This window comes from Nothoprocta perdicaria, unplaced genomic scaffold (assembly GCF_003342845.1).
Source record: "Nothoprocta perdicaria isolate Ctin4 unplaced genomic scaffold, notPer1 scaffold_397, whole genome shotgun sequence".
In the NCBI taxonomy this organism is placed as follows: Eukaryota; Metazoa; Chordata; class Aves; order Tinamiformes; family Tinamidae; genus Nothoprocta; species Nothoprocta perdicaria.
In genome coordinates this window covers 124,931-152,433 of record NW_020455640.1, presented here as the reverse complement: position 1 = coordinate 152,433, position 27,503 = coordinate 124,931, and the positions used below count along the sequence as shown (strand labels likewise).

Here is a 27,503-nt window from a genome sequence, read left to right as displayed (position 1 = left end):
TACAATCTTGCCACTGTGACAGCACCTAGAGCAGTCACTGGCATGTTCCAGACAATATTTCTCTTACCTTACTTAAATTCTCCATTTTTTTTTAGTTATTATTTTAACATGTCAAGGAACTCTGCTCACTTTAGGGGAAAAAAAAAACATTTCTGTAATAGCAAAACTAGAGGCTGTGTACTGAGTGTGTCCATTGTGGTAATATATTGATTTCTTTTGTGCTTGTTAGCAACCCCAGATTAGCTTTTAGACAAGCATTTATAGAGGCCTTAGAGATAGTGGGGGAAAGTTAATGCCCCATAATAACACACCTAACTCCGTGTTATCCATTGTATTCTTGCAGGAACACAACATGACCTACCTGCAGCCATAAATACTACCAAAAGTGTGAAAGAGCCAACAGCACAGGAAGGAGAAAACCACAGATAAGAGCAGAGACGAATCTACTGACACCATGTAGCAGGGAGAAAATGGAGGTAAGTGGAAATATGTTGCACTTTGTAAATATTTACAGTCTAGCAAACAAATCGTATGCTCTGATAACTCGCTTTGCTGAATCTATGTCAGCCACTGTTCTGTTGTGCTATGAAGTGAGCAGTACAGCAGTGAGGGGAACCTTGTTATTTTTTTATCTGTCATTCTCAAAAAAATCACTTGCAAAACACAAGGTGCAGGGCCATAGTGGAGCAGTGTGGTAGGTCCCATTGCTGATAGGTTTAAAAATTTAATGATGCAATTTCCAGCTAAGACTTCAGGTGTCTTTTGTAAATATGCCTCCTGCAAGTGTGCTGTAGCGCCTCACCCTGTACTCTCACTGCCCCAGMGGTACTTCTAACAATATTAATATATTAACAATATAACAATGTTAATATATTGTCGGCTGCTTCTACCTTTTGGCTCAGTTTGCAAGATGTTATTGAGGCAGAAAAATCCAACTGAYTAAAACAGGCTTTTTTTTCCTTGGTAAAGACTTCAGGCTTTGACCCCTACATCAGTAAACCACCACACCATCCAGACAACTAGACTGTTTTGAGACAGGAGAGCCTCGTGCAGGTCGTTTGGATTCTTGTCCCCATGTTTGTGGAGTGTTTGGACATTTTGCTCTAAATGCTGCTGCTGAAACCCAGCTTAGGGAAACAATCCCCCCACCCCATCACAGCCTCTGTCCTGCTCTTTCTTAGCTCCTCCTGCTCTGTCGCATCTTGGGATTACAGGTATGACAGGGCTCTGGCTTGCGCTCAGCATCCACAACAGAAAAAACACATGCAAAATAAAAAGCATCTAGAATGAGGTTGAGGAGTATAAATAGGCCATCTATTTCTCAAAAACACTCGAGAATTGAGGGGACAAAGTATGATTTTCAGGAGTTAAGAGTGTTTTATGGCAATTGTGTTTTATTGCCTCATCACCTGAAGTCTCACAACCTATTTGAAAATCCAGTATCCTAAGGCACGGTTACTTTGATGAATGAAGATGGCAATATTCCCATCCCCACTGCCCMAGGAGTAGACATAAGAGTTTATTACTAAGATAGAATAAAAGCAGCATCTGTTCCTTGTTACGTGGACAAACTTATTGAAGGAAAAAAGCACAACACGGAGGGAAGATGGGCTGTAATTGTCACATGCTGTGCTGCAGGTGACACAGCACTGTTAGAGCATCCCCTCTGCGCATGCGGAGCTGCTGCCTCATGTTCCTAAGGGCAAGACCCCAACTCACCAGAGGCATAAAAAGGAGGCCAGTTCCCAAACCTGGGCTGTTGTGGAAATGGAGAAATAAGGTAAAACAGGCAGTGCTAACCCGCTCTCAGAGCAACACAAAGCACACCCACAGTTTGAAACAGTAGTGGTCAGGCACTCTACGCGAGCAAGGAGTCCAGCGTCTGGATATTCGGGAATACGAACTGGTTTAATACAGCCTTCCGAGAAAAGAGTCCTCCCGTGACACCGTCTGGTCAGCAGTTACTGCCCCCCAACACCCTGAGAGGCGCGAGGGCTCTAAAGCAAACAAGCCCTGGCGGTCGGTGCTGATGAGCAGGGCTGGTGAAGGGTGCACCACTGCTAGCTGTGGCTCTGCAGTTTAGCCTTGTTTTTTTTTTTTTCCTTCTGCAACACTCTTAGACCTTTAAAATCAATATATTCTGTGTATAAAACCAGARAGGGGTATTTTAGAGGGAACTAAAGCATGTTTGTTTTGTCCACAGATGAAACATTGGTGTAGTTGAAGACTGAACCTGTAGTGTGGAGTGTTAGTCAACTGTAAACTGTAGAAGATCTGTGCATTTTACACAAATTGAATACAGAAGWGAAGGAGGCAGAGCCTGCATCATTCCAGCTCTGATAATGTGCACGGTCTTCGGAATTCCTGTCCCCGTTCGTGGAGCCATTTATTGGATACTGCAAAAACAGAGGTAAGTGATCACTGCACCCGTGTAGCTCCCAGCTTCTTCTAAAACAGAAGTCTCGCCTAAGTAAAAGATCATTTTAATGTACACACAAATACAGAGCTGGTTTAATAATCTTTCATTTAATCTTTCATTTTTAAATAAATGAACCGTTTTGGCTTCTTTTTATCCCCTCGTGAAGTCCTGAGAAACAGGAAAACAGCAGCAACCCACAACCCATTGCTGACCCTCCCACAGAGAGGTACTCCCAACAACTTGAGGGCTACTTACCCCATTTGTTCCCAACTAGTACCGGGCAGGCTGCGTGCCGCGTGCTGTAGTCACCTTCTCCGCTTGGAAAGAGGTTGTACCAGAATACAGCTGTGCCCTGGAAAACGCAGCRCAGACTCAGCACCTGGCTCCGTGATACAAACTGGTGTCCCCCAGCACTGCTTCATTAGAAACGTGGGTGTCTTTGTATTGCAAAGGTGCCTTACAAATTGAAGACGCTCTTCCATTTTCTAAAATATGCCTTCCTAAAGAATGAGTTTCCTCATATATCCTTTTTTTTATTTATTTATTTTCCTTTTTTCATATATATTTCTTTAGCCTGTCCAATTCAATTCATGACTACTAGAAAAGCAGAATAGCTGCCTTTAAATAAACTAAAGAGGAGCAGCAGGCTAGCAAAGACAGACTTCATTCCTGACCCTTTGGAGGGAGAAGCTGTAGCAGGAGCACAGAATTTCAGACAGGGCTCCAGGTAGAAAATGCTAGAAACAAACATATAAAACCACCACAGGACTTAAAAGCAGTTTTGAATATTTAAAAAAAAAAAAAAGTTTTGAAGTAGAAACAGATCAGTCACACTTATGTTTTAGACACTGAAGAAGCTATTGCAGGTGAGAGCAGCCCCAGCAGCACAAGGCCCTGACTTCTTTTCCTCGTGAAGGAGGGAAACTCTCCAACCCCAGGGAGAGTTTCCAATCTCCAAGTTTCCTTTCCAACACGGACCAGCCCAGGCAGATGCAGAGAATAAGGGTTAATGGGGCTCCAAAGCCCGGCTTACCTTTCTAGGCCACACGCTGGCTCCTACTTCAGGGAAGACAGTAGCTCCCCCTGCTGACACATCGCTCATCTGAAGGGGTGAACATGGCACAGGTAAGTTGCAAGGCAAAGCACTCCCCACGTGCCCTCTTTAATAAAATATAATGGAGGCACTGCAAAACTTTTTACCTCCCCATTAGMGAGCGAAGACTTGTGTGACTAATGACCTAATAAAATGGACTAAAAGCCACCCAGACAGTGCGAAGTGGGGTAGCCAGCCTTGTCCCACAGTGCCACATGCTCAAATGTTGTGGCAACAAGCATGCTATGAATACCTATGCAGTTATAAAAGTGGGCAGACAGTCAAAAAAATCTAAATCCTCCTTAGGAACACATGTGAGAACCATTATTTTTGGTAACAAGATACCCATATTTACTATTAAAGTGCTGGCTACATTCATTGGTGAGGGACTTCAATAAAATATTTAAGGAAACTATTCAACTGTAGCAACTCTGCAGGTATTTGGGGCAATAGCACCCAACAGAAATGTGTCACTTACATAAAACAACCAAGTAGCAATTCTGTTGCCTGTTCCCAGTTCCTTAAAGGCATCTGGCTCATCTTTCTGTGAATAAAAGCAAGCAGCTTTAATGAGCATTTCCTTTTGATTACCAAGAGGAGGCAGAGCCACAGCTGCCGCACCAGCAGCAGACACACTCATGCAGACAAAGAGATTGATTCCCTCTATTTGGAAGGTGCACAAGCGTGCCTACAAATTCAAGTGCAGCAGACACTGCAGAAGGCAACAGGACAGGGAAGGCAGGAGCCATGCAGCGAATGGTCAAGAACAACATAGTTGTTTGATAATTAGTACTCTGAGCCCCTTCATGGCTACGGAGTTAATGGTTTAGTTGTGCACTCATCCCGCCCGGGTACGGGTCAAGAAGGCTCGCTGGGCCTCGTGCCAGGGCCGAGCTCTCCCAGGAGGGCTCCCCTTTCCTGCTGCTGGCCCCGGTGGCGCAGCCTGAGCTTTGGGCTGGCCTCATTCTATGCCTGTCACTGGCGCACGCACCTGCATGCTCTGCTAAAAGCCACTCATTAAACAGCGCCCACAGCAGCTACTCAAGCTCTTTTAATTCCCTGTGACTTGGTTATGAGACTAAATTCCAGTCACATCATCTTTTTATGTTCAGAGCCCACCCACTGTGGCCACTATTAGTGTTCTAGTTTTAGCCATCTAGTTTTAGCCATCATCACTCTCGAAATTAACGCATGCATTTCAACCCTAAATCTGTTAATCATTTGCAATGCCTTGGAGCATGTGCTTGAAGAGCAGAGGTTCTAATTAATAGTTGGTGGATTAAGGTTAATTGGAAGGTGGTAAGTCACACATAAGGGTGCCCAATAAATAACCAACTGAATTCAGGGGCATTATTTCCAGCGCTCTGAGGTGTAAGCTGGAACAGAAGCAGGTTAGGACTTTAAATAAACTAAACCAAGCGAGGATGGAGGAGGAGGTCTTAGCAGGCCTCAGCAGTTCCCGGAGGCTGTTAGCAATGAGCASGCAGAGGTCAGCACAGCGGTTACAGTTTCAGATGTCCTCAGTGGGGAAGGTGTCTCTGTCCCAGCCTGAGGGACAAGGTTCTGGCCACATGGTGTGGTAGCTGGCAGGGCRAGCAACACTGTGCTGCCCGTGACGYCCTCACGTGCTTAAACCAAATSGGCTTTTCCTGGCCAGCGAAAGTATTTCTAAATGTTTTTCTAGTTTTGGAATGGAGCTAATGGCTTTTGCTCTGTTGAGCAGACTCAGTCCTCTGCTTAGAGATAGCTCGGGAAGTTAACTTGTTGCTCTGTGCAATGCCTCTCATTTATGGGTTCAGCTGGTGCTTTAGAGGGCTTTCTCCGCTAACACAGATTAGAGAAGCTGAAGGACTACAAGGTGTAATATAAGGAGTAACAGTGGTGCCACAGCCCAGAGGTGTCACCAGCTCACTATCTCTCCTCCATTTCTTTACTTGCCCGTGCAAAGTCAAAGTGGGGCTCATACTGTCCTCCCACTCCATAATTTGCCACCTGAAAAAGAGAAACACAACGCGTGTGAAGAAGAAAGGGAACAAGACAGAAAATAGGACTTACCCTTCCAAAATCAAAATGAGGCTCATACTGGCCTCCTACGCCGTAGTTGGCTACCTACAGTGGAAGGAGAAGCACAAACATCTAGTAAAGCCGTAGTTTCTCTAGACAAGCAGGGGGAAGAATCTGACACGCACAACGTGTAACCTTTGAACAGATCAAGTTCAGAGGAAATCACAAGCCCCTGTCAACTAAGCCAAGTCCTGCTGGATTTAGTCACCAATAGCTCCCATTTCATCGAGATTCCTCCTCAGTTTAGAGCCATTTCCATCCCTGAGCTACCTTTCTTCCCGATATCTTAGGAACCGATGCAGTTCAAGACTCCTGAAGAGCCGGCCAGTCCTGGGGCCCTCAGCCATAGGCACAGCCACACACCCAAGATCCRTCCTGTGAGCTGTTGTTTCCCTGCTGCTTTGGCTGTGTCTTGCTCCAGGTAAGGACTCCCAGAGCAGCCCCAGCTGTTCCTGCATCCCGCTCTGCCCAACAGCCTTCCTACAGCCACCACAAGGGACACAGCCCCATCACTGATGCCCTCGGTTGTTCTCTCAAGGGGTGCACACCCCTCTGCTCTGGGCTGCTGGTACCACGCAAACCTTTGGAGCGTTTCTGCTTGTAATGGCTCACATGGTTTTATACCAGCATGTTCCCACCCTCCTTCGTGTCCAAGAATAAAGCGTTCCTAAAAAACCTCAAGGACTTTGCTCTTCAACATGAGTCACGGCCCTTCTACATTCTCCATTCAATTCTGGGTCACTTTTTCATCTTCACATCCATCAATACTCAAAATCAGCAAAGCAGCAGTCTAGCTGTTCACTTAGATATACGCTTACATATTTTGTGTGCATACACACACACACACACACACACACACACATTTACACATTTAAAAACACTTTTAAAACAAGGCTCCTTTGAGCTGCCTCGCTAGCTGTGCCGGGGGGTCCGTGCTGCGCACACTGTCACCCAGAACAGAAGGGCCGTGGCCGTCACGCCCGGCACGGTGCTTACCTGCAGTTCCTCGGCTGTGGAGACATCAAGGCCTGTTAGGTCCTGTATCCTCGTGTTAATGCGAGACACCACGGGGCTTTCATAGCCTGACAACCAAGCACTACATTAAAAAGGAAAAATAAAATTAGTACAAAATATATCATAACAGGCAACAAGGTACCACTACAGACACATTGCTCAGAATTGCTTCTCATTTGAGACTTTTCCTCAACTTTTAGGGAAAAAAAAAAAGGTAGGTCAGAAGTATTTTCAGAATTCTTACTGAGAAGTGCATTTAATAAGTTGTATTTTCTACAATAAATACATGTAGCACCACTTTAAGAAAGCCCCAAACTTAAGGGCCCAACTTGGCACRCTGGAAACTATCAAATGCCTGAAAAAAGCCACCTCATCCTTGAGCAAAGCGGGTGTCAGTGCACATGGTGACATTTGGTCCAAGCGCTTGGCTCACGCCAGGACACGGCAGCTTTGCTGCCGACGCAGCTGCAGTGCTTAGGATGGGGCAGGCGCCTCCCGCCAGGGCCCAGGGCTGCCGTGCTCGGCACTGGGCTCTCCCGCGTCACCTCGCGTGGGTGGTTGTGCCCCGTGAGCTGGCAGGTGCCTTCGCTGACCCRCCTGCAGTGCTCAACAGCATCAAGGGAGACAAGCAAGGCAGAAACCCTCCACTATCTACCCTGTGCACATGCTGTGCCAAAACAGCCTACTCTAAGGCTTGGGGATTTAAAATGTGTTTCGGGTAAGCAATGTTGTTTTCCTTTTAAAAACAAAATCATTATGCTCACAGGATTCTTTCTTTCTTTCCCCCCCTCGCTCCAGGCACCTGGTCTCATGTCACCACTTCCTTTCTGTGTGCACGCGCCCACCTKCCCTGCTCAGCTCCGTGCAGCCTGGCAGTGTGTCTGCCACGCTTGATAACAGCAGTGACTTTCGCCTGTTTTTCCCTTTCTGCAGAGGGCTGGAGGCTGCTGCTYCTGCCTTGGCCCTTGAGCTGCTTCTGCCTTCTGCCTTGAGCCTTGGTCCTGCACTCGCCAGCGCATCCTGCTGCTTTACAGCACTCTTCCACGAACACACCTGGCCTCAGAGCTCAGCAGGCAAGTGCAGCCCGGTATTGCTGCTCACTTTGATAGTGCTATCAAATTCCTTTTTTTTTTTTTAAACATAGTTCTTAATAAAAAAAGAAAAAAAAATAAAGGGACACTTTGCATGGGAGGAGCAGTAGCACGACACTTGACACAAGGCACTGACACAGGTTACAGAATCTCTACGAGCAGGGATTTTTTTTTTTTTTAATGACAAATAGGCTCTACACAAAAGGACTAAAACTGCCCAGGCCAAACTCGTGCAAACACAGCCAAAGAGCCACAGGCAAAGAGCTCTTAAGCACGGTTAGTGCAGGAGGATGTTCAGCACARCCCGCCTAGGCAGGAGAAGGCAAGAGAGCAGGTCCTGCAAAGCACTTCCCAGCCGAACAGCAGCCCGCATCCTGTTGCATTTTTGACTTATTTCATGGCGAAGCCAAACACACGTAAGCTTCAACGTCTTTGCTAACAAGAGGATTTGACATTTCTTCACAACCTCCCACATCACAGCCAAAACCGCCATAGACAACAATGCACCAAGACAGCCGTGAGCCACACTAGCATTTTATAGAAACAGAAAGAATTCAAGCACTGAGAACACATGGTGGGGTTTCTTTTTCCCTCCTCACATGAAGACCTGGCAGCAAGTTCMGTACAAGCAGCTGGGCTTTTCCTTTTTAAAAAGCATCAGCTSCCTTCTTAAAACTCTGCATCAGAGATCCCGTTTGAAGTTTTAATAGCACAGGGCTCATGAACAAAGAGCCATGTGTAGGAATAATTTTATACTAACTAGATTATCTGGAAAAAACAGACAACCACAGGACACCCATGGGCTCGCATGCCTGAAGCTGGTCTCAAACACAGGACAGGTCCCTTCATCACAGCTCCACCGTGCTGTTGGTCACGGGAACTAGAGCCCTGCATATTGAAACCTTCTAAAGTATATTTAGTTGTTAAAAGAATTAGCAGAGCGGCTGGACAAGCAGCCGGGCTGGTACTGACACAGTGGAAACTCGAAGGCGCTGCGTTGCCAGCTGCTCCTCGGAGCACCCGGCCACGTTCAGCCTGACTCTGTGCTCGGCAGTGGCTCCTCGTCCTGCTGGCAGGGTGCCCCTTTCAGAGAGGCTGCCACGTACTGCGCAGGGAACAGTCGCGCTCTCAGAGCGAGCAGCGCTGCCATTTAGACGTGCATGTGCTAGGAAAGAATGTTGGCAGGGCGAAGCAGTAAGCTATAAAGAAAATACAGCATTTTTGGTTTTCAGGAGCAGTGATTCATCTGGAATCCAAACCAGCTCTAGCAGTTCGCAGGGCTTCTGTAAGAGACCTCTGTGGTCTTGCATGAATAACGTGATTTTTCTGAGGCCGTCTGCCCTGCACTTTGGGTTTTTCTTAGGGTGAGATTTATTTCCCATCACTATTTTAGCCGTGTCCTGAACAATCAGTACATGCAGGACCACACGGCAAAGTAGAGGCACAGGAAGAGCCTTCCCTTCTCCCAGTTCTGTGGCAATCCCCTTGCTCAAGATAGTTCCCTCCCTCACTCCTCAGCAGCTTCTCACACCTGCTGACTTGCACGCCCAGTTCTGGTTTCCAGTGAGATAAAGGAACCCTCGGCCCAGCACAGCCTACGTTCTGGACRGAATCCTGACCTTTAGAGCACCAGGGCCGGCCAGTTTAAGCAGTTTTAAGGCTCTTACTCTGGMGAACGAGACACCAGGCTTCATGGCAGGCTCGCAGCACCCCACCTGCTGCGAGCGCTCCTGTACTTGATACACAGATGCTCGGCCAGGCCAAGCCCATAGCTGGGTCCCGAGAGATTCCCTGCTTCCAAGGAGGAGGATTTTTTTTTTTTTTTTTTTTTTTGACAGGTCTCTCCGGTGGCCAATGGGGCTGGCAAACAGCCCGAGCTGCACTGATCCCTGGGGGAAGTGCTGGGAACATGGAGCATTATGTACTCCTTTATCTGACTGGCATTTGAAATGGATGCAGGCGACATAATCCAATTCACAACGTTTCGTATTAAAGCAGCAACTGCTGTCAGTCCTTGAGTGTTACTGGGGCTCCCAGCTAGCAGTAACTTGCACTCTGCGCAGGGATTATAGCAGCCCACAGTGCTCATATGGACACCAAGCCCTGACTGTTAGTGCAAGCAGAGCCCTTCACTCCAACATTTAGTAGAGTAGCTGCATCCAACAGGCCATGCTGAGCAAAAGCAAGAGCTTCCATTTCAGACAGAAAACAGTTAACACCTAAAAGCAGTTCCTGGTGCAGCAGAGCGCTCGCGTTACGGAGCTGGTTTGCTCCGCTGCAGCCGCCCTCTCCTCTGCAGAGGCAGAGCCCCTCGTTTGCGCCGTGAGCGGTGAAGTGGTGCCGGGGCGGTCGAAGTCGCTCCCTTACCTCTTAGAGACTCTGTAATGGGCTGTGGTCAGTTTCCCAGTCTCAGGGTCATGCACAGTAGCTCGGCTCAGCTACGAAAAGAGAAAGGACAAGGGCTTACCCACCTCGTAGGCCAAGCCAAGGTGTTTGAAAGGGTTCCGATTGGTCTGGATGGTGCGCAGCGCTCCCAGATTAGCAATATTAGAAGGGCAACAGAAGCTGTAGCTGCCGTTTCCAAATCAAAGTCAATTGGGTGGAAAAATTTGGTTAGATTGTCCTTTCACTTTTTTTTTTTTCCTTTTTTTCCCTTTCTTGTTTTTTTTTTTCTGCTTTTTAGAGACTTTCTGCAAATAGATCATGGTGCTGAGTTTCACAGACAATTCCTCTTCATGCAGAAGTTCCACTTTATTGAAAATTTTGCCTTCATCAAACCCTAATCAGCACTACCAAAATCGCAGGGCGGGGGGAAGGAAGAGCTTCTTTCCAAGCCAGCCAGACTTTCTCCTGCAGCACAGTGTGCAGAACAGCAGCCAAATGCCAGATYTGCAGCACTTCGCCAGCCACCTGCACAGACCCAGGAGCCCAGTGGAAAGGAAGTCTGCTTCCTGCCAGATCTGCATCGGCAGGAGGCACAAGCCCACGGAGCGCTAAGGAGTTATCCTGGAGCATGGAATTCAGCACGTGCTTTGCCTGCCCATCCAGCGGGACAGCCACTCGAGGTGCCTCCCACACAGGGAAAGGCCCTTCAGGAGGCAGGAGGACTTGCTTTCCTTGATGGTGACAGCAAGGGAAAGGGAATTTTAGAGAGGTGGGTTCTGCTGAAGGTTTAGTCCCTGTGGGTGCCTGGTACATTGAATGCATCGAAGAGACCTGCTCCTTGTGAGGCCTGCTAACTGAGAACACTCCCTGAGAAGGTGACTTTGTTTTGGTCAAACCACAACTCCCAAACTTGCAGCTGAAGGAAGAGCCTGAGAAACTCAGCAGTAACAGCCTGTTACAGGATCTGCGTACAGTGAGGTGGTGGACTGCAAAGCCAAAGCTGCCTTTTTAGACCACCTCTTTCCCCATTACGAGCAGGATCCACACACTCATTAGAGGCCCGAGACGTCGGGCACCGAGCTCTCTTACCTTTTGCTAATTCTGTAATGTGCCGTCTCCAAGGCTCCTGTTATGGGGTTTGAAATGGTAGCTCGCCTCAGCTGTGAAGCGAACCATCAGAATAGTTGCATTACAAAGCACATAGGGCATCGCAGCAATCCGACCATTCAGAAGCCTCCRGAAACGCCACACGAGCTGCCGCGCGAGCCGCCCAGTCACCTTCCCAGGTGGTGCCTCTTGTAAGGGGGGCAAACAAATCACAAGCCTCCATGGGTAGGAAGGGGAAGTCGCCAATTTTACTAGAAGTTTTAACAGCATCCGAGAGGAAATTGAGTTTTCCAGAAGTAACATTTCCATTTCTGGAGCAAGAAGAAAACCTAGAAACTTCCATTTGCTCTCTAGGTACACGGCAGCCGTGGGACAGGACACCTGTACAACTGGCCCTTTGTTAACAGTTTCGCTGTCGCGGCGCCTCCAGGCCTTGCCCTTCCCCATCGCTCCACCGTTACGGGACATCGCTCCAGCTCGGGTGACATCCCAGGATACTTCTGAGGGGGTTATATAAAAATTATCTTGGCAAGTTCAGAAGTTTGGATCTGCTAYGTGTTCATATATTATGCAGTTATCCTGTTTTCAGCACTGAGGTTTATTTCTGTTCCATTTAGGAATATTCCAGAGACGTAAGGCCAGGGCTTTCCTGCAGCAGCAAGGGGGTTTAAGCGTCAAACCACTGGGSTTCTAGCTCGCAGATCCGCCACACAGAGATATTTTGGGGTAGGTGAATTCTTCAAACTTTCTCATGGTTCAAAATGTAACTTCATAAACACAACGCACCAACAAACACTCACCTTTGTCTGCCTACTTCTCGGGGCTGTGACCTAGGACAGCCTCACGATTGATGTGCCCACATTTAACACACATCTGTTAACAATTCATTCTATCTTTAATGTACATATTTTAATCTACACCTGTTTGGCTTTCTCTGCGCTGAGTCATATAGGCTAAAACCAAAGGAAACGGCAGGGAAATGGTTTATACAAGTTCCAGTATTATTTTTAGAAGTGGCAACTGATATATAAATCAACTTGTSTGTATCTTAAATGCACATTGGGAGCTGCACCATCAAACCATTTGGATACAGAAGGCAAGTCAGTCTGTTTTTTGKKTTTTTTTTTCCCCCCCCTTGACACCTCTGTTACATTCTCGCCATTGAGCTGTATTATTTTTAGTTCAGAAACATGAACCTTTAAATCTGATTTCTCAAATGCAAAGATTGGTAAGTCAAAATTGTGAATGAGCAGCTGAGTGCCAGTGATTAAGTACGGCCTTGCTACAGCTTTTTCCACTCTCAGGTAACTTCAAACCAAAAAACTTTGCAAAGCCTGGGAGCAGGTCAAGTTTGTACGGAACGGAGAAAACTACCGTTTAACACGCTCGCTCACACTCGCCACTGCACAGAGAATTCCAGACTGCAAAAGGCCAAGAAGTTCAAGGCATTTACCCTGGGCTTCGCGAGCTCCTTCACAGTTTCGATCTCTTCGTCGGAGATGATGTCAAGGAACCGAACGATTCGGGGCTTGTCCCACTCATCTTCCTGCTTGACAGGACCCAGGATGTAGCGGGGGTTCCTGTTTCCATCGTAGTAGCGGCAGAAGAGTCTTTTTTGCCTCCGTGGGGTCTGAAAGCAGAACAGAGCAAGAGATAATGAGATGTCTGGATAACATTAACATCTCTACAGAATGTTAAATCAAATGGCTGGAGGTCAAGATATGGGAACAATTCCCTTTAACGTTTGTGTTACTGGTCAAAGAGAGTTTGAGAAATCAGTCCTTTAAGCAAATGACCTGTAATGGTGCAACAAGCAGTAATCAGCTATGCATGCACCTACCTGCAGAAAGTTCTATCAAATAAAACTGATCTTGCTGCTGAAGGAAAAAAACAAACTCACTTAATATCCCCCGTAAATGCCCACTGCAACCCACTTGCTCAGGTAACTGCAGTTGCTGAGCACATTCCCTGGCTCGCTYGGACCCCAGCAGTGTCCATGGAGGTATTTTTTTCGTTACTGGACAGGATGAAGCAGGGAGGGAATCCAGCACACACTAATCCTCAGCACTAGACACTCAGCCAGGTGCTATGGCAGCTTCCTTGCTTCCCAGCTGCAAACAGACTCTGACAATGCTTGGTTATGTTGCTTTTGTACATTTGAAAACAGTCGGCTGTTTTAGTCCACTTTACCATTTTGAGCCCCTCCCCACGGCACAGCATTTCGTACTTCCTTCTCTCAGGCAGGTAATCCTTTTTCTTAACTTCAGTTTCCTTCTCCGCCTGGTCTTCCGATTCGGTACTAGATTTATTGGCTTCTTTTTCTTTAGCCATGATATATTCAAAATACTTCATGTTCCCGTTTGCTCTTTGATGTTCAGGATCTATTGACAAAGAAAGGGACAAGAAGCCCAGGCAAGTTAACAGCTTGCAAAGAAGTAAATAGGAGAGGCTATTCCCAACCAGGAAAATACTTAGAGAAAATATATAGGGAAAGACATAGACTGTGGTCATTCCAGTGACAAGTGGTGGAATGGGAACTGACAGGAAGAGCTGGGACACCCAACAATGGCTCTGATGGGAGTCAAGATTGCTGGGCACAAGACTTCTAGCAGTTACTTACACAATTTGTTTTGTAGTAAAGGGCTCTCACAAGCCATTGCTGTAAAACAATTAGATTTGTTTCTAAACTTCCCAGGCCATCTTCCAGACAGTGGAATATTTACAGAAATACAAATGCATTTGATACTCTATTAGATGGACCAAACTTTTGCTCATTGCATTGCATTCTGTATTTCTTACTTATCCTCCCTTTTTTTTTTTTTTCCTTCAGTTGAGGTGTAATCACTTTGCATCTCAATACATATTTACAGAGAATCAGGTATTTTCAACTTAGTTTCAAATTTCGTTTTTTCCTAGCCTATTCTACAGTTCAGGAAATAGAGTAGAAAACCCAATTTCAGGCACTGATGACTAACTCATTAGAATTTGATAGCGACAGGAGGCAAAAAATACTTGAACAGAAGGGAGCAATCATTAATTAGGACACTGTAGTTTAGGCTATAATTGACTGTTTCAAATGGTAGCAAAATGTGATATATGGTAAGTAGTGTAAGCCTGCAGACAACACCAAGATAGTAACCATATCCTATATCAGTATAAAAATACTCACATAAAATATTAGTATCAGTAATAATAAAAAAAAAAAAAAAAGTGCAAATCAGAATGCAAGGCCAGCATTCCTGTGTGCAACTCGGCAGCTAAAACCTGCTGGATCCCAGGGGTGGGGATCTCTGCACGTACCCAGCTCAAGGAGACGCTTGGTGAGCATCACGGCCTTGCTCAGATCCCCTTGCTGGTACACGGCGTAGCTCAGGTAGTCTAAGATGTAGACCTTGTCCGCAGAAGAGACCTCGCCCTCGTCCAGCTGCTTCAGAGCTTGCTCCATCCACAGCTCCGTGTGGTAGTAGTCGGCCTCAGTATAGGCGATYTTCCCCAGCTCGAAGCAGTCTTCAGCTGTTAGGAATGACTTGTGCTTTACACCTGTTTTGAAGGGGGAAAAAAACAGCAGATTTGACACAGAAATCTGGACAGACCTTCACAGCAATATTCATTTAATCCCTAGGCAGCACAGCACAGCTTCTTTCTGCTCAGGTTGCACTCTTAAGCATCTGCCTTCCGTGCAGACTAGCTAYTGCAGCCCCTGTTCAGGTATACCAAGCCTGTAAATCCCATGGCAGAACAAAGAAGTTGTTACACATAGTTTTCCATTGTTAAAATGCCAGCAAACAGTTTCAATGTCTTTATTTCCTTAATCATAAACAAACAAAAAAGAGAAATTCCCTCTCCCCAAATCACAAACACTTTGAGCAGGAACAAGAGTGACCCCAATACAAAGCAAGGGATATCAGTCTGCATACATTTTGCCTTCAAAGTGCTGCTAAGGAACATCTTACTAGGAACTACTTAGTGGGGAAAAAAAATGAAGCAGCAGTCAATAAAAGCCCAGCTGTTGAAGCCTGTGGAGTAAATCATTTTTAGAAGCATGTGAAAGGTCTTCTGAGATTAAAGCTCTAGTAAGCAAATTACAGATTCCCATTTTTGCCACTATAAATTAAGATCCACTGGAAAAAAAGAAAAAAACAAATTTAATTTTGTAAGAAGGAACCAAAATATCTATGAGGTAATGAAAAGGGAAACTCAGGCACAGCGGCAATTTTTCTTCTTGCCCACAATTCTGCCAGGTTTACAGCTACAGGGTTATATTCCTAACTACTTAATTAATCCTCAATTTCTAACACCAGCTCCCATAGCTGTCTTTTAGCAGACGTAATTTTCTATTAAAGGCAAGCCTTAATAGATTAACTAGCTGAATGAAGGGCCACAAAAAAGGAGTATCCCACAGAACAGCTTTGTTTCTGCTCATTAATTAAACACTTGGTGATGTTCCCTTTGTATTCACATTTTTGAAGCTGAGGATACCAGCAGACTCTGGGATAATACAAAGACCAGATAACCTGGTGAAGTGATGGTGAAGAGGGGCACAGACAAACGGATCCCCTGGGATGAGTAATGACTGCAGGAGTAGCTTAGTGACTGTAGATGAAAAGAAATCTTAAAAGAGTGCTTAAAACAGCAATAATCAAACAGCACTGCTAAGTGACATAAAGAAACAACATAACCTGTAATGGGGGATGTCAGAAATAGTAAAGCAGCAATAATAAGCAATGCAGCAGTAAAAGTGGTACCTTCCAACACGAAAGGAGTGTGCCTCTCCTTCCCACAATCTGTTCAAGCTTCTCTCTGGTAAAGCCACCTAAGCGCAGGTGTTTGGTACGTGCACCATATGTTTTTCCTCCCAGTTTATACTACAACACTTAAGCCACTTAACATGTTACATTTCCCAACCCAAGGGTCCCTGAATGGCAGGAGGCAATGAATGATAAATGAAAGACGGCACGCGAGCAACAGAAAGCCCAGCATGCAGCCAAGCTAAGAAACGATTCTGCAAGAGGACAAGGGCAAGAACAGACCTGACAACATGCCAAGGTCTCCCTGGGTTCCTCTGTGCCACGCCAGTCTGAAGCAACAGGCTCTCTCCTGACTCGTGGCAGGGTTAAAAATTACACCCACGTCAGCCTGTACTCGGTCACCTACACCATGCCACTTCTCATAAATTATTAGCCAACTCAAACACTTTCCTATTGTTACCTGCACTGTACACAATTAAATGACAGGAAAAGTCGTCAAAGACTTTGTGGTCAGGACGTTTAGCAAGTTCACAAGTGTCTTCAGAAAATAAGGCAGATGGTCCTTACCTGGCAGATTGCCCCTGGAGAGGGTGTCTGTGTCCAAATTGTACGTGTCCTGGAGCCGCAGGAGAGCTTTCGCGGCACCAGTCTGATCCTCATCATTTGGGAAAAACTGCCGTTGGATAGTCATGTTGGATATAAAACCTGAGGAAAACAGAAAACATTTGGGAAATTTTTGTCCTAAGGAGTATAAGAACATTATGTGAGAAATGATTCTCTACTCTAAAAATAAATAAATAAATGTTTACATATAACAAAAACATTACCACTACACAGAGAACACTGTGCTGAATTCTGTGATGATGACTTCTGTAATTGTTCTACTCCAGCTTTCTTCCAAAAGGTTTTCCATTCAATAACGTGCAAATAATTTAGGATGCAACAAAACAATCACTAAGGAATAACAGTGCAAAGATCCAAGGCTGGTCAATATGAAAATAAATGCAGTCATCTACCCTCAAAGTGCTTTTGTGAGGTCTGCTAGTGCTAGGAACCTAATAGATTTTTGGACTCGGACATTAACATATTTACACACAAAGTTGAGAAACATCCGAAATTAGACAGGTTTCTCAAAAGACCTGCTCATTTTCACAAACCTCAAAATCGACACAGACATACATTTGGAACTGCTGGCATTTCAACTGTTTTCAGAAAAGACAGCAGAGGAACAACAAAAGGAAAACCTAGTGGATCTGTTTGCTTGCATTTGCTTTTCACAGGAGCGTTAGGGTGAAATTTGGAGAAGACGACAACAAGAAGGCTCTACATAGTAGAACAACGTTCTCTCTGGGAATCGCTCACCGCTTGTTAGCCTGCATGTAAACATCTCTTGTGAAATCCCACAGCATTTGAGTCGATTGCAGATCCCAAAAGCATCTAAAGGTCCACAATTTCCCCCAATTTACTGAGATTCCCTCCAAGCCTAAGAACCTTCTTTCCCTTTTAGAATTTCAAAAAAATCCAGTATCAATACTCAGCCTTTCTTTGTCAGACTGATGAGAAAAGAGATCACCCTCTTCTCCACAAGGAAGAAGCTTAGGAGCCGTTTACGCTGACTGATGAGGTAGAGAGCTCTGCCGCACCAGGAGGTCACTGGGAAGAAGGCAAAACAAGTGTCCTCATGCAAGGAGGTAGCACAAGAGTTGGCCAAGGGGAAAAGTTACTTCTGTGAAAGTGTCTGGCAAGCGAAGTTTGCCAAAACAAAAGAGTTTGTCTTGACAAACTCTTTTATCCTGAGATTTAGATGTACAATAGGCTTTAAAACTTTACCATTCTAAGAGTGGTACCACTAAGATGTCTATCAAGTGCTTCTAATATCCGCCAGTTTGAAAACTAAGCGGCATAATCAAAACCAAACAAACATAGCTCCAAGCAACAAAAGGGTAATACACTGAACTTAGCTGCAAAGCCACTAAAAACAAAAACAAGACCTGGCTGAATCTGTCATTTCTGACACATTTAATAGACCTCTTTAACCACTCTGACCTCATAACAGTTTTGGTTTTATTTTTAAGCGGGAAACCTTGCCATAAACAATCTTCTTCCACTCCTATGCATCCTTTCCTTTTCAGKATTATGTTTCTTTTTCTTTTTTTTCCTTTTCCTGACAATTTTCATAGAATGGTCTTCTAAGAAACAAAAATCAGAAGGGCTTAAGATCCATTGGTAAGAAGGTRAAGATCCTTTTCAGCAAGAATCTTCAGTCTCCCACAGCAATAACTGTGAAGCTCAACGTCCAGAATTCTTATTAGAAAGTCTCCATCCCTGTTTGCTTTTCTTTCTTTCCCATCTGAAAGCTCTGCTTGCTTCCTTTTCTAACTACAAACCTGCACCTGGTATCAGTTGTTGACATGGATTCTTACAGATCAAACAATTGTCCAAAATTCCTGGCTGCTGAAAGGCACTTCCATAGTCAGCTGCTGTTTCACGTCCTCTTTGATAGCAAAGGATTTCCCCTCTTGCTGAGGGAAAAAGGCAGCGAGTGCAGCTAGCGCTAACTCCTATCAGTTTCCTAAAGCCTCAGGCTCTGCCAACAYTCGGGTTTCACACCGCTGCACCCTAACAAGCCCAGGCAGCCGTAACACCAGCAGCCACAGCACTCGGCCCTTCGGACGCCTTGCACTTGGAAAGCAATTTTTATTCCACCCCATTTCTGCTTTTAACTTAAGTCAAGGGTTTCAAAGAAGTTTGACAGCGATGCTTTCACAAAAATAACTTTATTTTTCAGGCTGAAAATAGATATTACTTTAGAGATAAAAATTTAGAGGTAAAACTCTCCAATAGACTATATTATAGGGAACTGAAGAACAGATGAAGCACCTTGATCTCTTGCAAGATTTAAAGTGTCCATTAAGGTGACTCACTCTAAACATCACAGTTTGGTGGATTTTTTTTTAGTGCTAAAACTACAGTATTTAGCAAAGCAGCAAATATTTTAAGGGTGTTTGTGTGCTTTAATGAAGGCACCTTAAAAACAGGCTAGTTAAAAAGGTTAGTTCAGCCTGTGACATGTGAAAAATCTAAGCCAAAATAAGTGCATTTACAATATAACCACTGCTTTTACAGCAAGCATACTTACCATCCGACATATCCTTCAGAACCAGGTTCTCCAGCTCACCCCACTCCGTGTTAAGCCTTTTCATCAACTTGAAGGCATTTACAGGATGTCCCAAAAATCCTTCAGGGTCTTTTGTAGCCGTGTCCGTCAGCTTATCTAATTTCTCTGCCCATCTGTGGTGAAAAGATGCACTAATTATAGTTTCATTTAGAAGTCTTCCACTGTACTACAGAACTACTCAACACTTGGCTAGAAAAAAATCCCAATACAAAAGTGCAGGCTTTCATAATATCTTATGTGCAAAACTGTTCCAGAAGAAACAAAAGTCTATTTTTGTTTTTGAAAAAGCCCTCAACTGCAACCTGTGTTTGAAACTAGCGTGGCTCTTGCTGGAACACTGCAGAAAAAACTCCTTCCTACAACCATCAAATGCAGCATGCCAGCAGAACCATGAGTTTTCACGCAGGACTAATCAAACACAAAGCTCTACCCACATTTTTGATCATTTTTAAATGCACTTTTTCTAAAGTTTACACAAAGGTATATCAAAATATGGGACCTGAACTATTTTGAGACACTTTCAAATCTGTTCTAAGTCCCTTGTCTCCTGCCACAGAACTGCCTTTGTATTATAAAGTTGTATTAAAAAGCAAACATAGCTCTTGTGCTCCCCAGTAGGAAGCCCCAGAGAATCCTGTGATACTCCAGCTCTGACCTGGCAAACTCCCCTGCTCTTCCAGCGACACGAGCCATTCACAGCTCCCATTCTTGCTACTTGAGCAGGGGCATTGGACCAGATGATCTCTCAAGGTCCCTTCCAATCTCAACCATTCTGTGACTGTGTGAAATAAGCACATTTTTCAACAGCTACTGCTGTTCATCTGCCTATCGTGCTAGTAGAAGTGCCCCAAGTATTTGAGTTGCAAGTCGGTCATGCCAAAAACAGCAGCACTTTGCTACGCTTGATAAACAGCCAAGCTACCCACCCTAGCCAAGGCGGTGTAGATCCAGAACGTAAAGACATACAGCAACACTCTGCAAACAACCTAAATGTTAAAAAAGCCACGCTCTAGAGAGAACATTAGGCAGCAATATCAACATAAAGCCAATACAGAACCTATAGCCTACAGGGGACTCTATATGTGGGCTGGCAACCAGCTTGCTCCAAAACTTGGTATGCCCAAATTAAGTTTGCATACTTGACCCAAAGCAGGTAARTGTTTATTTTCCCAACTGTTAAATGCACCACTGTTTGTATTCAATATTCCCACACACTTATTAACTGTTCCCCTTCCCTCTGACAGCCCTAAGTCCATGGTTCCTGTCCACAACAAAGGGATGGGTAGTGTCACGTCCAGGAGTCAACAACATCTGAAGCAAAGGGCTCTAAGTGCTCCCATGGAACAATTCCAGCTTCTAATCAGCTGGACAGTGAAGAAATTAATTTCAAGAAATCTAATTAAATTAATTTTCAAGAAATCAACTGCACATTTCCCAGGGTATGACTATCAAACCTAGTGAGTACCTTAACTTAYTGCTGCTGTAACCCACGACCACAAGACCTAGATTAGTTTTGGGTTGATTCTGAAGCCCTCTTCCTCATCTCAGAAAATTTTCAACTTTGAGTTTAAGTCGACAGAAATAACCAGTATCTTTCAGCTAAAGAGGTCTCAAAAGAGCCTGAGACTTTTTTCTCAGCTTCTTCCATCTCTGTGACARTTATTTTAAGTTTTTTCTTGTCCTGACAGTGACACCTGTAATATAATAAATTCACAGCAATGAAACTTCTATGATAAATTTTTATGTTGTCCAGTCTGCATGCTCTCACCTTAATTTATGGCTATAAAAAGGAAACTCCTAACTTTCCAAACCTGCGAGCAATTCCAACTCATGTATTTCACATAAGATGATAAAAATAAACAGCCTGACAAAAGCATTTTTCTCCCTAGGTGGCTTGCAAAATTAGATCCCAGAATGTAAGCCACAAAAATTAAATTCACACATCCATCAAACGTTTTAGACATCCTTATGACAGTTTTATACACACTACTGAAAGACAGGAATGCATTCAGTGAAACAAAAATCTTATTTCTAGTTCTATAGAACTATAGAGCTGAGCAAAATAGTAACTACGGTGGTCAGGGCTCTTAGGATTTTTTTGTTTGTTTGTTTTTAATCAGTAAGTAAGTTATCTTTCTATGGTTTTGCCTTTTGAAGAATTACAAACCAAGAATCCTCACACTGTGGATGTCACACAGAACAGCAGATTGTCAAGATTTCACCATTAGAAAGCTGCACAAAATAAACCACTGGCTTGGAGATAACAATTCGGGACAAAAAAAAAACCTGCTAGTTAATCTTTGCCCTGGAGGCAAAATTCCTCAAATTTACTCAGCCTTGTAAATAGTTTTACATTAAGGGTGGACTCAAGTAATTAACTATTAGCATTATGAAACAAACTGCTTACTTTTTGATCTGCTCCAGCTTACTCTCCTCTGCCTTGATATAATCTTTCAGTGATATGACCAGATCTTTTTCTGTATTAATTAAGTCTGTCATATGACCTAGAAAATAAAGTCAACAGTTTAGTTAGATGGGAAGAAACAAAAATATAGAACCAAAAACCTTCTTTCCACTCTCCTCCCAAAGTGCTTCTGTATTCTAAGATGCCTGAAGGAGCAGTTGAATAAGATTTCCTACTCTTTTTTTTCCTTTTTTCCTTTCTTTTTAAGAGAAAAGCTCATGTTGGACAAAGCTGGTTGCCATGGAAATTTGCACAGTATCACAAATTTATTATTAGAACTAATTTAGGATTCATTTGGAAAAGTACGCAGGTTGCAGCTGAATAATCTTTCATCCAAGCATACATAATGTAAAGCAAATAATGACAAAGCCACAAAAATATACAAAGGCTTCATGCTTGATATACAACATTAGTCCATTTATAAATTTTTAAGATTATTTACACGACTTCAGTTGGTACTGTAGCAGTGTCTCAGTTCATAATTCCTTCATTCCCTACGAGCAGGCAGCTGAGTTGGTTGATTTTGAAGTGATAAAACTTCAGGTCTTCAATGCCTTATGCGGCATTAAAACACCACAGCAGGTACACTGACACACTGGTATCGCTGTGCACCCTTAACAGTTGTTTCTCTTTCCTCTATACATGTCCCGGCTGAAATTTTGTTTAAAATTCAATACCCACAACACATACAAGCCCTCGCCTTTGTCACTGGCCTAACTGGACTGACTTAAGCAGAAGCATGTTTCTCCCAGAAGCAAAAAGTCAAACAAGTCATAAGAACTAATAGGTGGATTTAGTTCTGTGCAGACTACAGCCCTGTGCTCCCGTAGCTTATTCTTGCTGAATGACTTTTAAGAGTTGTAAATAAATTCTTTCAGCTATGTGCAATATATACCAAAGTGTCTCACCRATGGAAGTGAAGAAGTCCGTATGAGCAGAAGAAAAAGGTAGCAGAAATCCAAGGGCTGCAATACACCAAATCTTGGGGAATGCCATAGTTCAACAGCTGTCACAACACCAAGTATCTGTGAAAGAAACAAAGTAGATAAAACTGCTCTATTCAGAGATTGGAATCTACCACTGGAAGCGATAGCCTGTTGTCTCAGAGCTGCCACCAGTTCTCGAGGCGGCCAAATTTTAGTAACCAGAGGTTCAACAACCAGCAATCCATATTGTTTTAATATTTCTACATTTGCTGAGCTTGAGCACTGATGCTCTCACAGAGGACTGACTCCATCCTGCAAAGACATCCCCACCAAGTAAGTATTCTTGCCTTGTGTAACAGGAGAGTGAAGAATAGCTTGGGGACAGGGTCATCACAAGCATTCATCGCTTTTTTGACATCTAAAAAACGCTGTAGGCAGTGCTGTATCACAAAAAAAGTGCCCAAAAGAAAAAAGACTCCTAAAGCCAAATGCTGAAGAAAACCGTAATAACAAGTCGCAATACAAAACATCAAGCTCATCCACCCACTGAAAAAGCAGTAGCCGCTGGCGAGTCAGTGAGATGTGTTGTGGCACAGGTGTGAATGCAGCCCTCAGAACAAGCTGCTTGCTCCTGCTCTTCGGGCAGCGTGTGCGTCTGGAAGTGCACCTTGGTACACAGGGCATTCCACACCGAGGCCACAGCTGCCAAGTTCATAGCCATTCAAGATCCTGAACCTTCCCAACAGCCTAGGATGTCCTCATTAATTCAAGTGTTCTCTGAGGATTCAAATTGCAGTGTCCTCTTCTCTTATGGCACATTAGGAGTCACCAGGCAATCCATGTCTTTCCTTTTCACCTCTAACACTAACAGCAGGAAAAAAACACAGACCTGGATATACTGATGAGTTCACTTTCGCTGGCACTACCAGGAAAAAGGAAGCCCACAGCCACAAGTCCTTACAAACCACCCACAGCCACATGACCAAACCCAAAGGACTGAAGCATTCCAACACACTGAGCAGTAAAAATGAGGAGAGAGAAAGCCAAGTGCTGCTCTTCTCTCCAGTCAGGGCAGAGACCTCCGTGTCCCAAACGCTCTACACCAGCACTGTTGGCCACAGTGGCTTTTGGGAGAAGGCAGTTCACTCACCCCTAGGGCAGCTTGCTTTCACTTTCTACTTAAAGCCGGGCACCTGAGTTCCTTGTAAAACAACTGCTTAGTTTCCTGATTTGCTTTCCAGAAAGCCCAGTGCCCCCTGCTCATTCAGCAACCAAGCAAACACACAAAGAATCAATTGCAACACGTGGCTCTATTACACGATAAATATTTACTAACGTTATCTGTACTTGGAATTCATTGAGGTATATGCTGCACTTCATAAAAAACAAGGAGACTGTCACAGAAGTTATTTCTTAAGGTTTCATTTGGATTAACAAAGTAAGAGGGGAAAAAGAAAAAAAAAAAAAAAGAGCCACTATAAAAAGTTCCTCTGCAAGCTGACCTAGCTACCAAGCTCCCCTAGCTTTAAGTGGGAGGTTAGACCACTCACTTTCATTTCAGACTCCACAGCTCTCCTGACACTTTCAAGGATACAGAAAGCTTCAGCAATTTCCAGCAACTCTCCGACTGCTTCCCTCCCGGCCCTCTGGAATTCAGAGGGCTGGAACAAGAGGCCGAGACTGCGGCCCGCCAAGCTTGCACTGTCCTAACAACAGTTGCTAAGTAGCCTGGTTTTTAAAACTGCTGCAAAAGGACCAGCTCCGGATTCCCAAATCAACAAAAACTAAAGCGCAGTTAATGCAGATGCTGGAAGCCTCTTAGACACACAGGCTGCCAAATAAGTAGGCTTGTTTTTTCTCCATCAGTGACATAAAGGAAATCAAGATGAAAATCYTCTCTATATTCTTCCTCTCAGTCTGACTCTCCTCCTCAATCGTCCCTAACGCAAAGCCAAAGATGGTAGCTGAGCAGTGTAGAGAGGAAGAAATCTACTACCCACACAGGGAAGAAATGATTCTAGTCTCACTTTCAGTGGGAGTCAGGCTGACAGCTTTAAACCAGAAGTTTCCTGACTGTCTACACCGAATATGTTTGCTAAGCTTTGAAACAGTGAAACATAGCCAAGGAAAAAAAATAAAATAGTGAAGAACAACCAAATATGAAACTATATCTCCTATATATAGAGAGATAGATCAGCACAAATAACACAATGCAGTAATTAGAAGAAATAGCATGGGGGGGACAAAAAATAACTTTTCATGTGTTGAAGGCTGAAATTCAAGCCTTTTCCGTAAGTTCCTGTATTGCCTTCATGTTCACTCTGCAAGGGGAATAAGGACTGTGAGATGCATCAGAATGGATGTGCACATAGCATCCGTACCAGCAGAAAGGAAACGCAAAATCAAGACAAACCTCACAAAATAACCACAAAACCAACAAAGTCGCACTAAGAGGTGACTGAAAAAGCAAGTGTTTGTCTGAAAAGGCTTTATATACAGTCCCCAACACTACCAATTCCAAATACCCAGGTGTTTATCAGGACTCAAAGTAAGAAGCTACAGATGGAAAGGAGGAAGTGCACTGGAGTATGGAATTATTCTAGAATAGTTTTAGTTTAATTCAAAAATAGCACTTTTATTTAGGTCAGAAATAAGCGATCTGCTCTAAATTAATGTGGTTGCAGGGTTGATAACCACATCTCCAAGACGCTTGAAGTTTTGATTTAAATACGAGCCAATCCTACTTTATCACTTTTTTTTTTTTTCTTTTTAATAACATAAAGTTAAACAGAGCTAAGTTGGGGAAGGGGCAGGAAGAGGACAACACTACAAACAGTGACAGATTTACTGCAGTGAGCATCTCTAGTGAACAGATTTCATAACAGATTTCAAGTTATTATCATGTGACACCACACACTTGCAAATATCACTCAAAGTGAAATACTCTGGAGATCTGGGGAAGTTCTTAGGGACTGAGAGTAGGTAACTGTCACCACTGCCTAGCAGTCCCTGTGCAGAAACACTGGAACTCAGTTACGCACGTTCTCCAGCACCCTGTGTTTAAAGACTGGTTTTAAGTTAAGACCTGAGCAGTGAGAGAAGAAAGCAGATTTTCTAAGACTGCTGCTAAAACAAGAACATGGGATGCTTCAGGCATCTTTTTAACCTCAGAGTTGCACTGTAAGTACTACTTTCAAGAAGTCTGACTACCTTTAGTGATTTTTTTGGATTTTTTTTTTTTTTACTAGTCACCAGTACCAAGAAAGGACTTAGTGTTCCCTACTTCTATCTGAAAGGGATAGAGAACAGCCAAATTTCTGAGATCTTAATTTTCTCTTCAAATCCTCTCTTTCTGCAGGACAGAAGCAAGAGATAAAAACCAATTTCAGAGACAAAGCAACTAATAAAGGTATTTTAAGTTTCACATATTACCACCTTGAACTGAAAGCAATATTCAAGTGTTCGGCTACAAAACTGGGATGTCTGTCTACAGACTCTTACCTAAAAAAATAAAGCAAGTTTTTCCTTGCTTCTTCCAAGAATGAATGGACACAGTCCTTTCGCAGCCTGCTTGCTGTAACTTCCTAAGCCAAGGCAAAGAACACTGGCACTGAGCACAGCAGTTATTTTACTAGACAAAACAAGCAGAAGGCTACCCTTCTATTTATCCTCTGCTCAAGGATTAGGAGAGTATCTATAGAGATATACAGAATGTTTTCTGATATTAAGAGAGATTATAAAGAAACCAGGAAAATTCCAGTGACCAGCAGCTGAACAACAGCGACAGGTAGGTGTCCCCTGGGGATTTCAGCAACAGCAGAAAGCCTATTCATCTGTTGAGAGGAACAGCAACTTGCTCTGAAGTCTACAGAATAATACAGCCTAGAAATGCATAGCACAAAGGACAATACCTTTATTGTTTCAGCACWGGCTTCATTTACAGTCTTTCTTCAGTTAAATATACTCCATTTAGGAAGTAAGTTTTTCCAACAAGTACACTGTGTTGCTGTGCTTTCAACAGCAAACGAACAAGAAGGTGTTTCTCCATCTGTATTGATCTCACAGTAGAGTTCTCCTCCCATTAATCTTTTCATTCCTTCCATTCCTGAGATTAGTCATTTTATGTCATCTGGGCTTATCAAGCTACACACTGTGTATATTCTGATTTATGTGCGTGGTTCAAAACATTTTTAAAGCCATAATTTAAAATCATTCATTATGCAGCAATTCAAATTTAGAGGTCAGAGATCTTATCTTCACATCAGCTCTACACATTGGTCTCAGTGTATATATTCACTCTGCAGTTCAAGACAAGTTTCTGCAGCTTTTCTCCTGCCTTAGCTGTGTCAACAAAAGGCCCATCACTTGGGGGGCTCCACTCTGAATCAGCAAAGGGAATGAATCTCCATCAAATAGCTATTTCCTACTGGGAGATGAGGCAGCGATACCTCCCCCTCACACTTCCAACACGGATGCTCTGCAATGCCACAAGCAAACACACTATCAAGCGTGAGGAACGCAGACTGGGAACTGCTCAGAACAGAACTGTCACTACATGTGGTTCTTCAAACAGCACTTCTCTTTAGGAGCTAAAGGAATCACATCAAGAACAGACATGTCCCCCAACCACAGCTTAAAGCACAGAATTAACTACTGGTGGAAACCAGCACTGGTTTTGTCAGCATGGAATGAAGCAGCACAATCAAAGGATTTTTAACATGCTTAGGACATTTAAATACATCCAACGGTGATCCAAGAGTAGTAACGGGTGCCGAACAGCATGGCAGACAACGTGTCTTATCCTAAGCAGCAGGCCTCTGCTTCCCAGACAAAGTGGGAAGTCATCACCTYCACTTTCCACCCATGCTGCGTGCATTCTTAAGTTGGTCTTGTAAGAAACTACCTTTAAATAACCGGGAGCTTCTCTCACAGTTACTAAAACCCTGAGCTCGGATCCTTCACCTAGCTGAAGGAGGGGCACACTTAAGCACTCAAGAGCCTCTGCAACTTCTCT

General features: G+C 44.0%; 1 protein-coding gene and 1 long non-coding RNA gene across 5 annotated transcripts in view; one reads left to right on the top strand and one right to left on the bottom strand.

Moving 5' to 3' along the window:
* The first annotated feature begins 420 nt into the window (after positions 1-420).
* LOC112952208 lies at positions 421-5,889 on the top strand. Its single transcript, XR_003250348.1, has 3 exons — positions 421-476; positions 2,204-2,410; positions 5,867-5,889. It is a non-coding gene; the product is annotated as an uncharacterized LOC112952208 (long non-coding RNA).
* Positions 530-27,503, bottom strand: part of P4HA1 (prolyl 4-hydroxylase subunit alpha 1) — a 29,378-nt gene continuing 2,404 nt past the window's right edge. Inside the window, exons 3-16 of one of the 4 annotated variants that reach the window (XM_026045023.1) lie at positions 22,472-22,588; positions 21,507-21,603; positions 19,061-19,212; positions 16,489-16,626; positions 14,474-14,713; positions 13,364-13,554; positions 12,627-12,803; positions 11,156-11,226; positions 6,573-6,672; positions 5,451-5,504; positions 3,991-4,056; positions 3,453-3,521; positions 2,675-2,771; positions 530-2,396 (exon numbers count right to left, since the gene is read on the bottom strand). In XM_026045023.1, coding sequence (XP_025900808.1) covers positions 2,326-2,396; positions 2,675-2,771; positions 3,453-3,521; positions 3,991-4,056; positions 5,451-5,504; positions 6,573-6,672; positions 11,156-11,226; positions 12,627-12,803; positions 13,364-13,554; positions 14,474-14,713; positions 16,489-16,626; positions 19,061-19,212; positions 21,507-21,603; positions 22,472-22,559 — 1,611 coding nt within the window. In that variant the 5' untranslated portion in view covers positions 22,560-22,588 and the 3' untranslated portion in view covers positions 530-2,325. Of the gene's footprint in view, positions 2,397-2,674; positions 2,772-3,452; positions 3,522-3,990; positions 4,057-5,450; positions 5,505-5,567; positions 5,622-6,572; positions 6,673-10,048; positions 10,120-11,155; positions 11,227-12,626; positions 12,804-13,363; positions 13,555-14,473; positions 14,714-16,488; positions 16,627-19,060; positions 19,213-21,506; positions 21,604-22,471; positions 22,589-27,503 lie in introns of all 4 variants that reach the window. The other 3 variants (XM_026045022.1, XM_026045020.1, XM_026045021.1) reach the window with 3 other exon arrangements.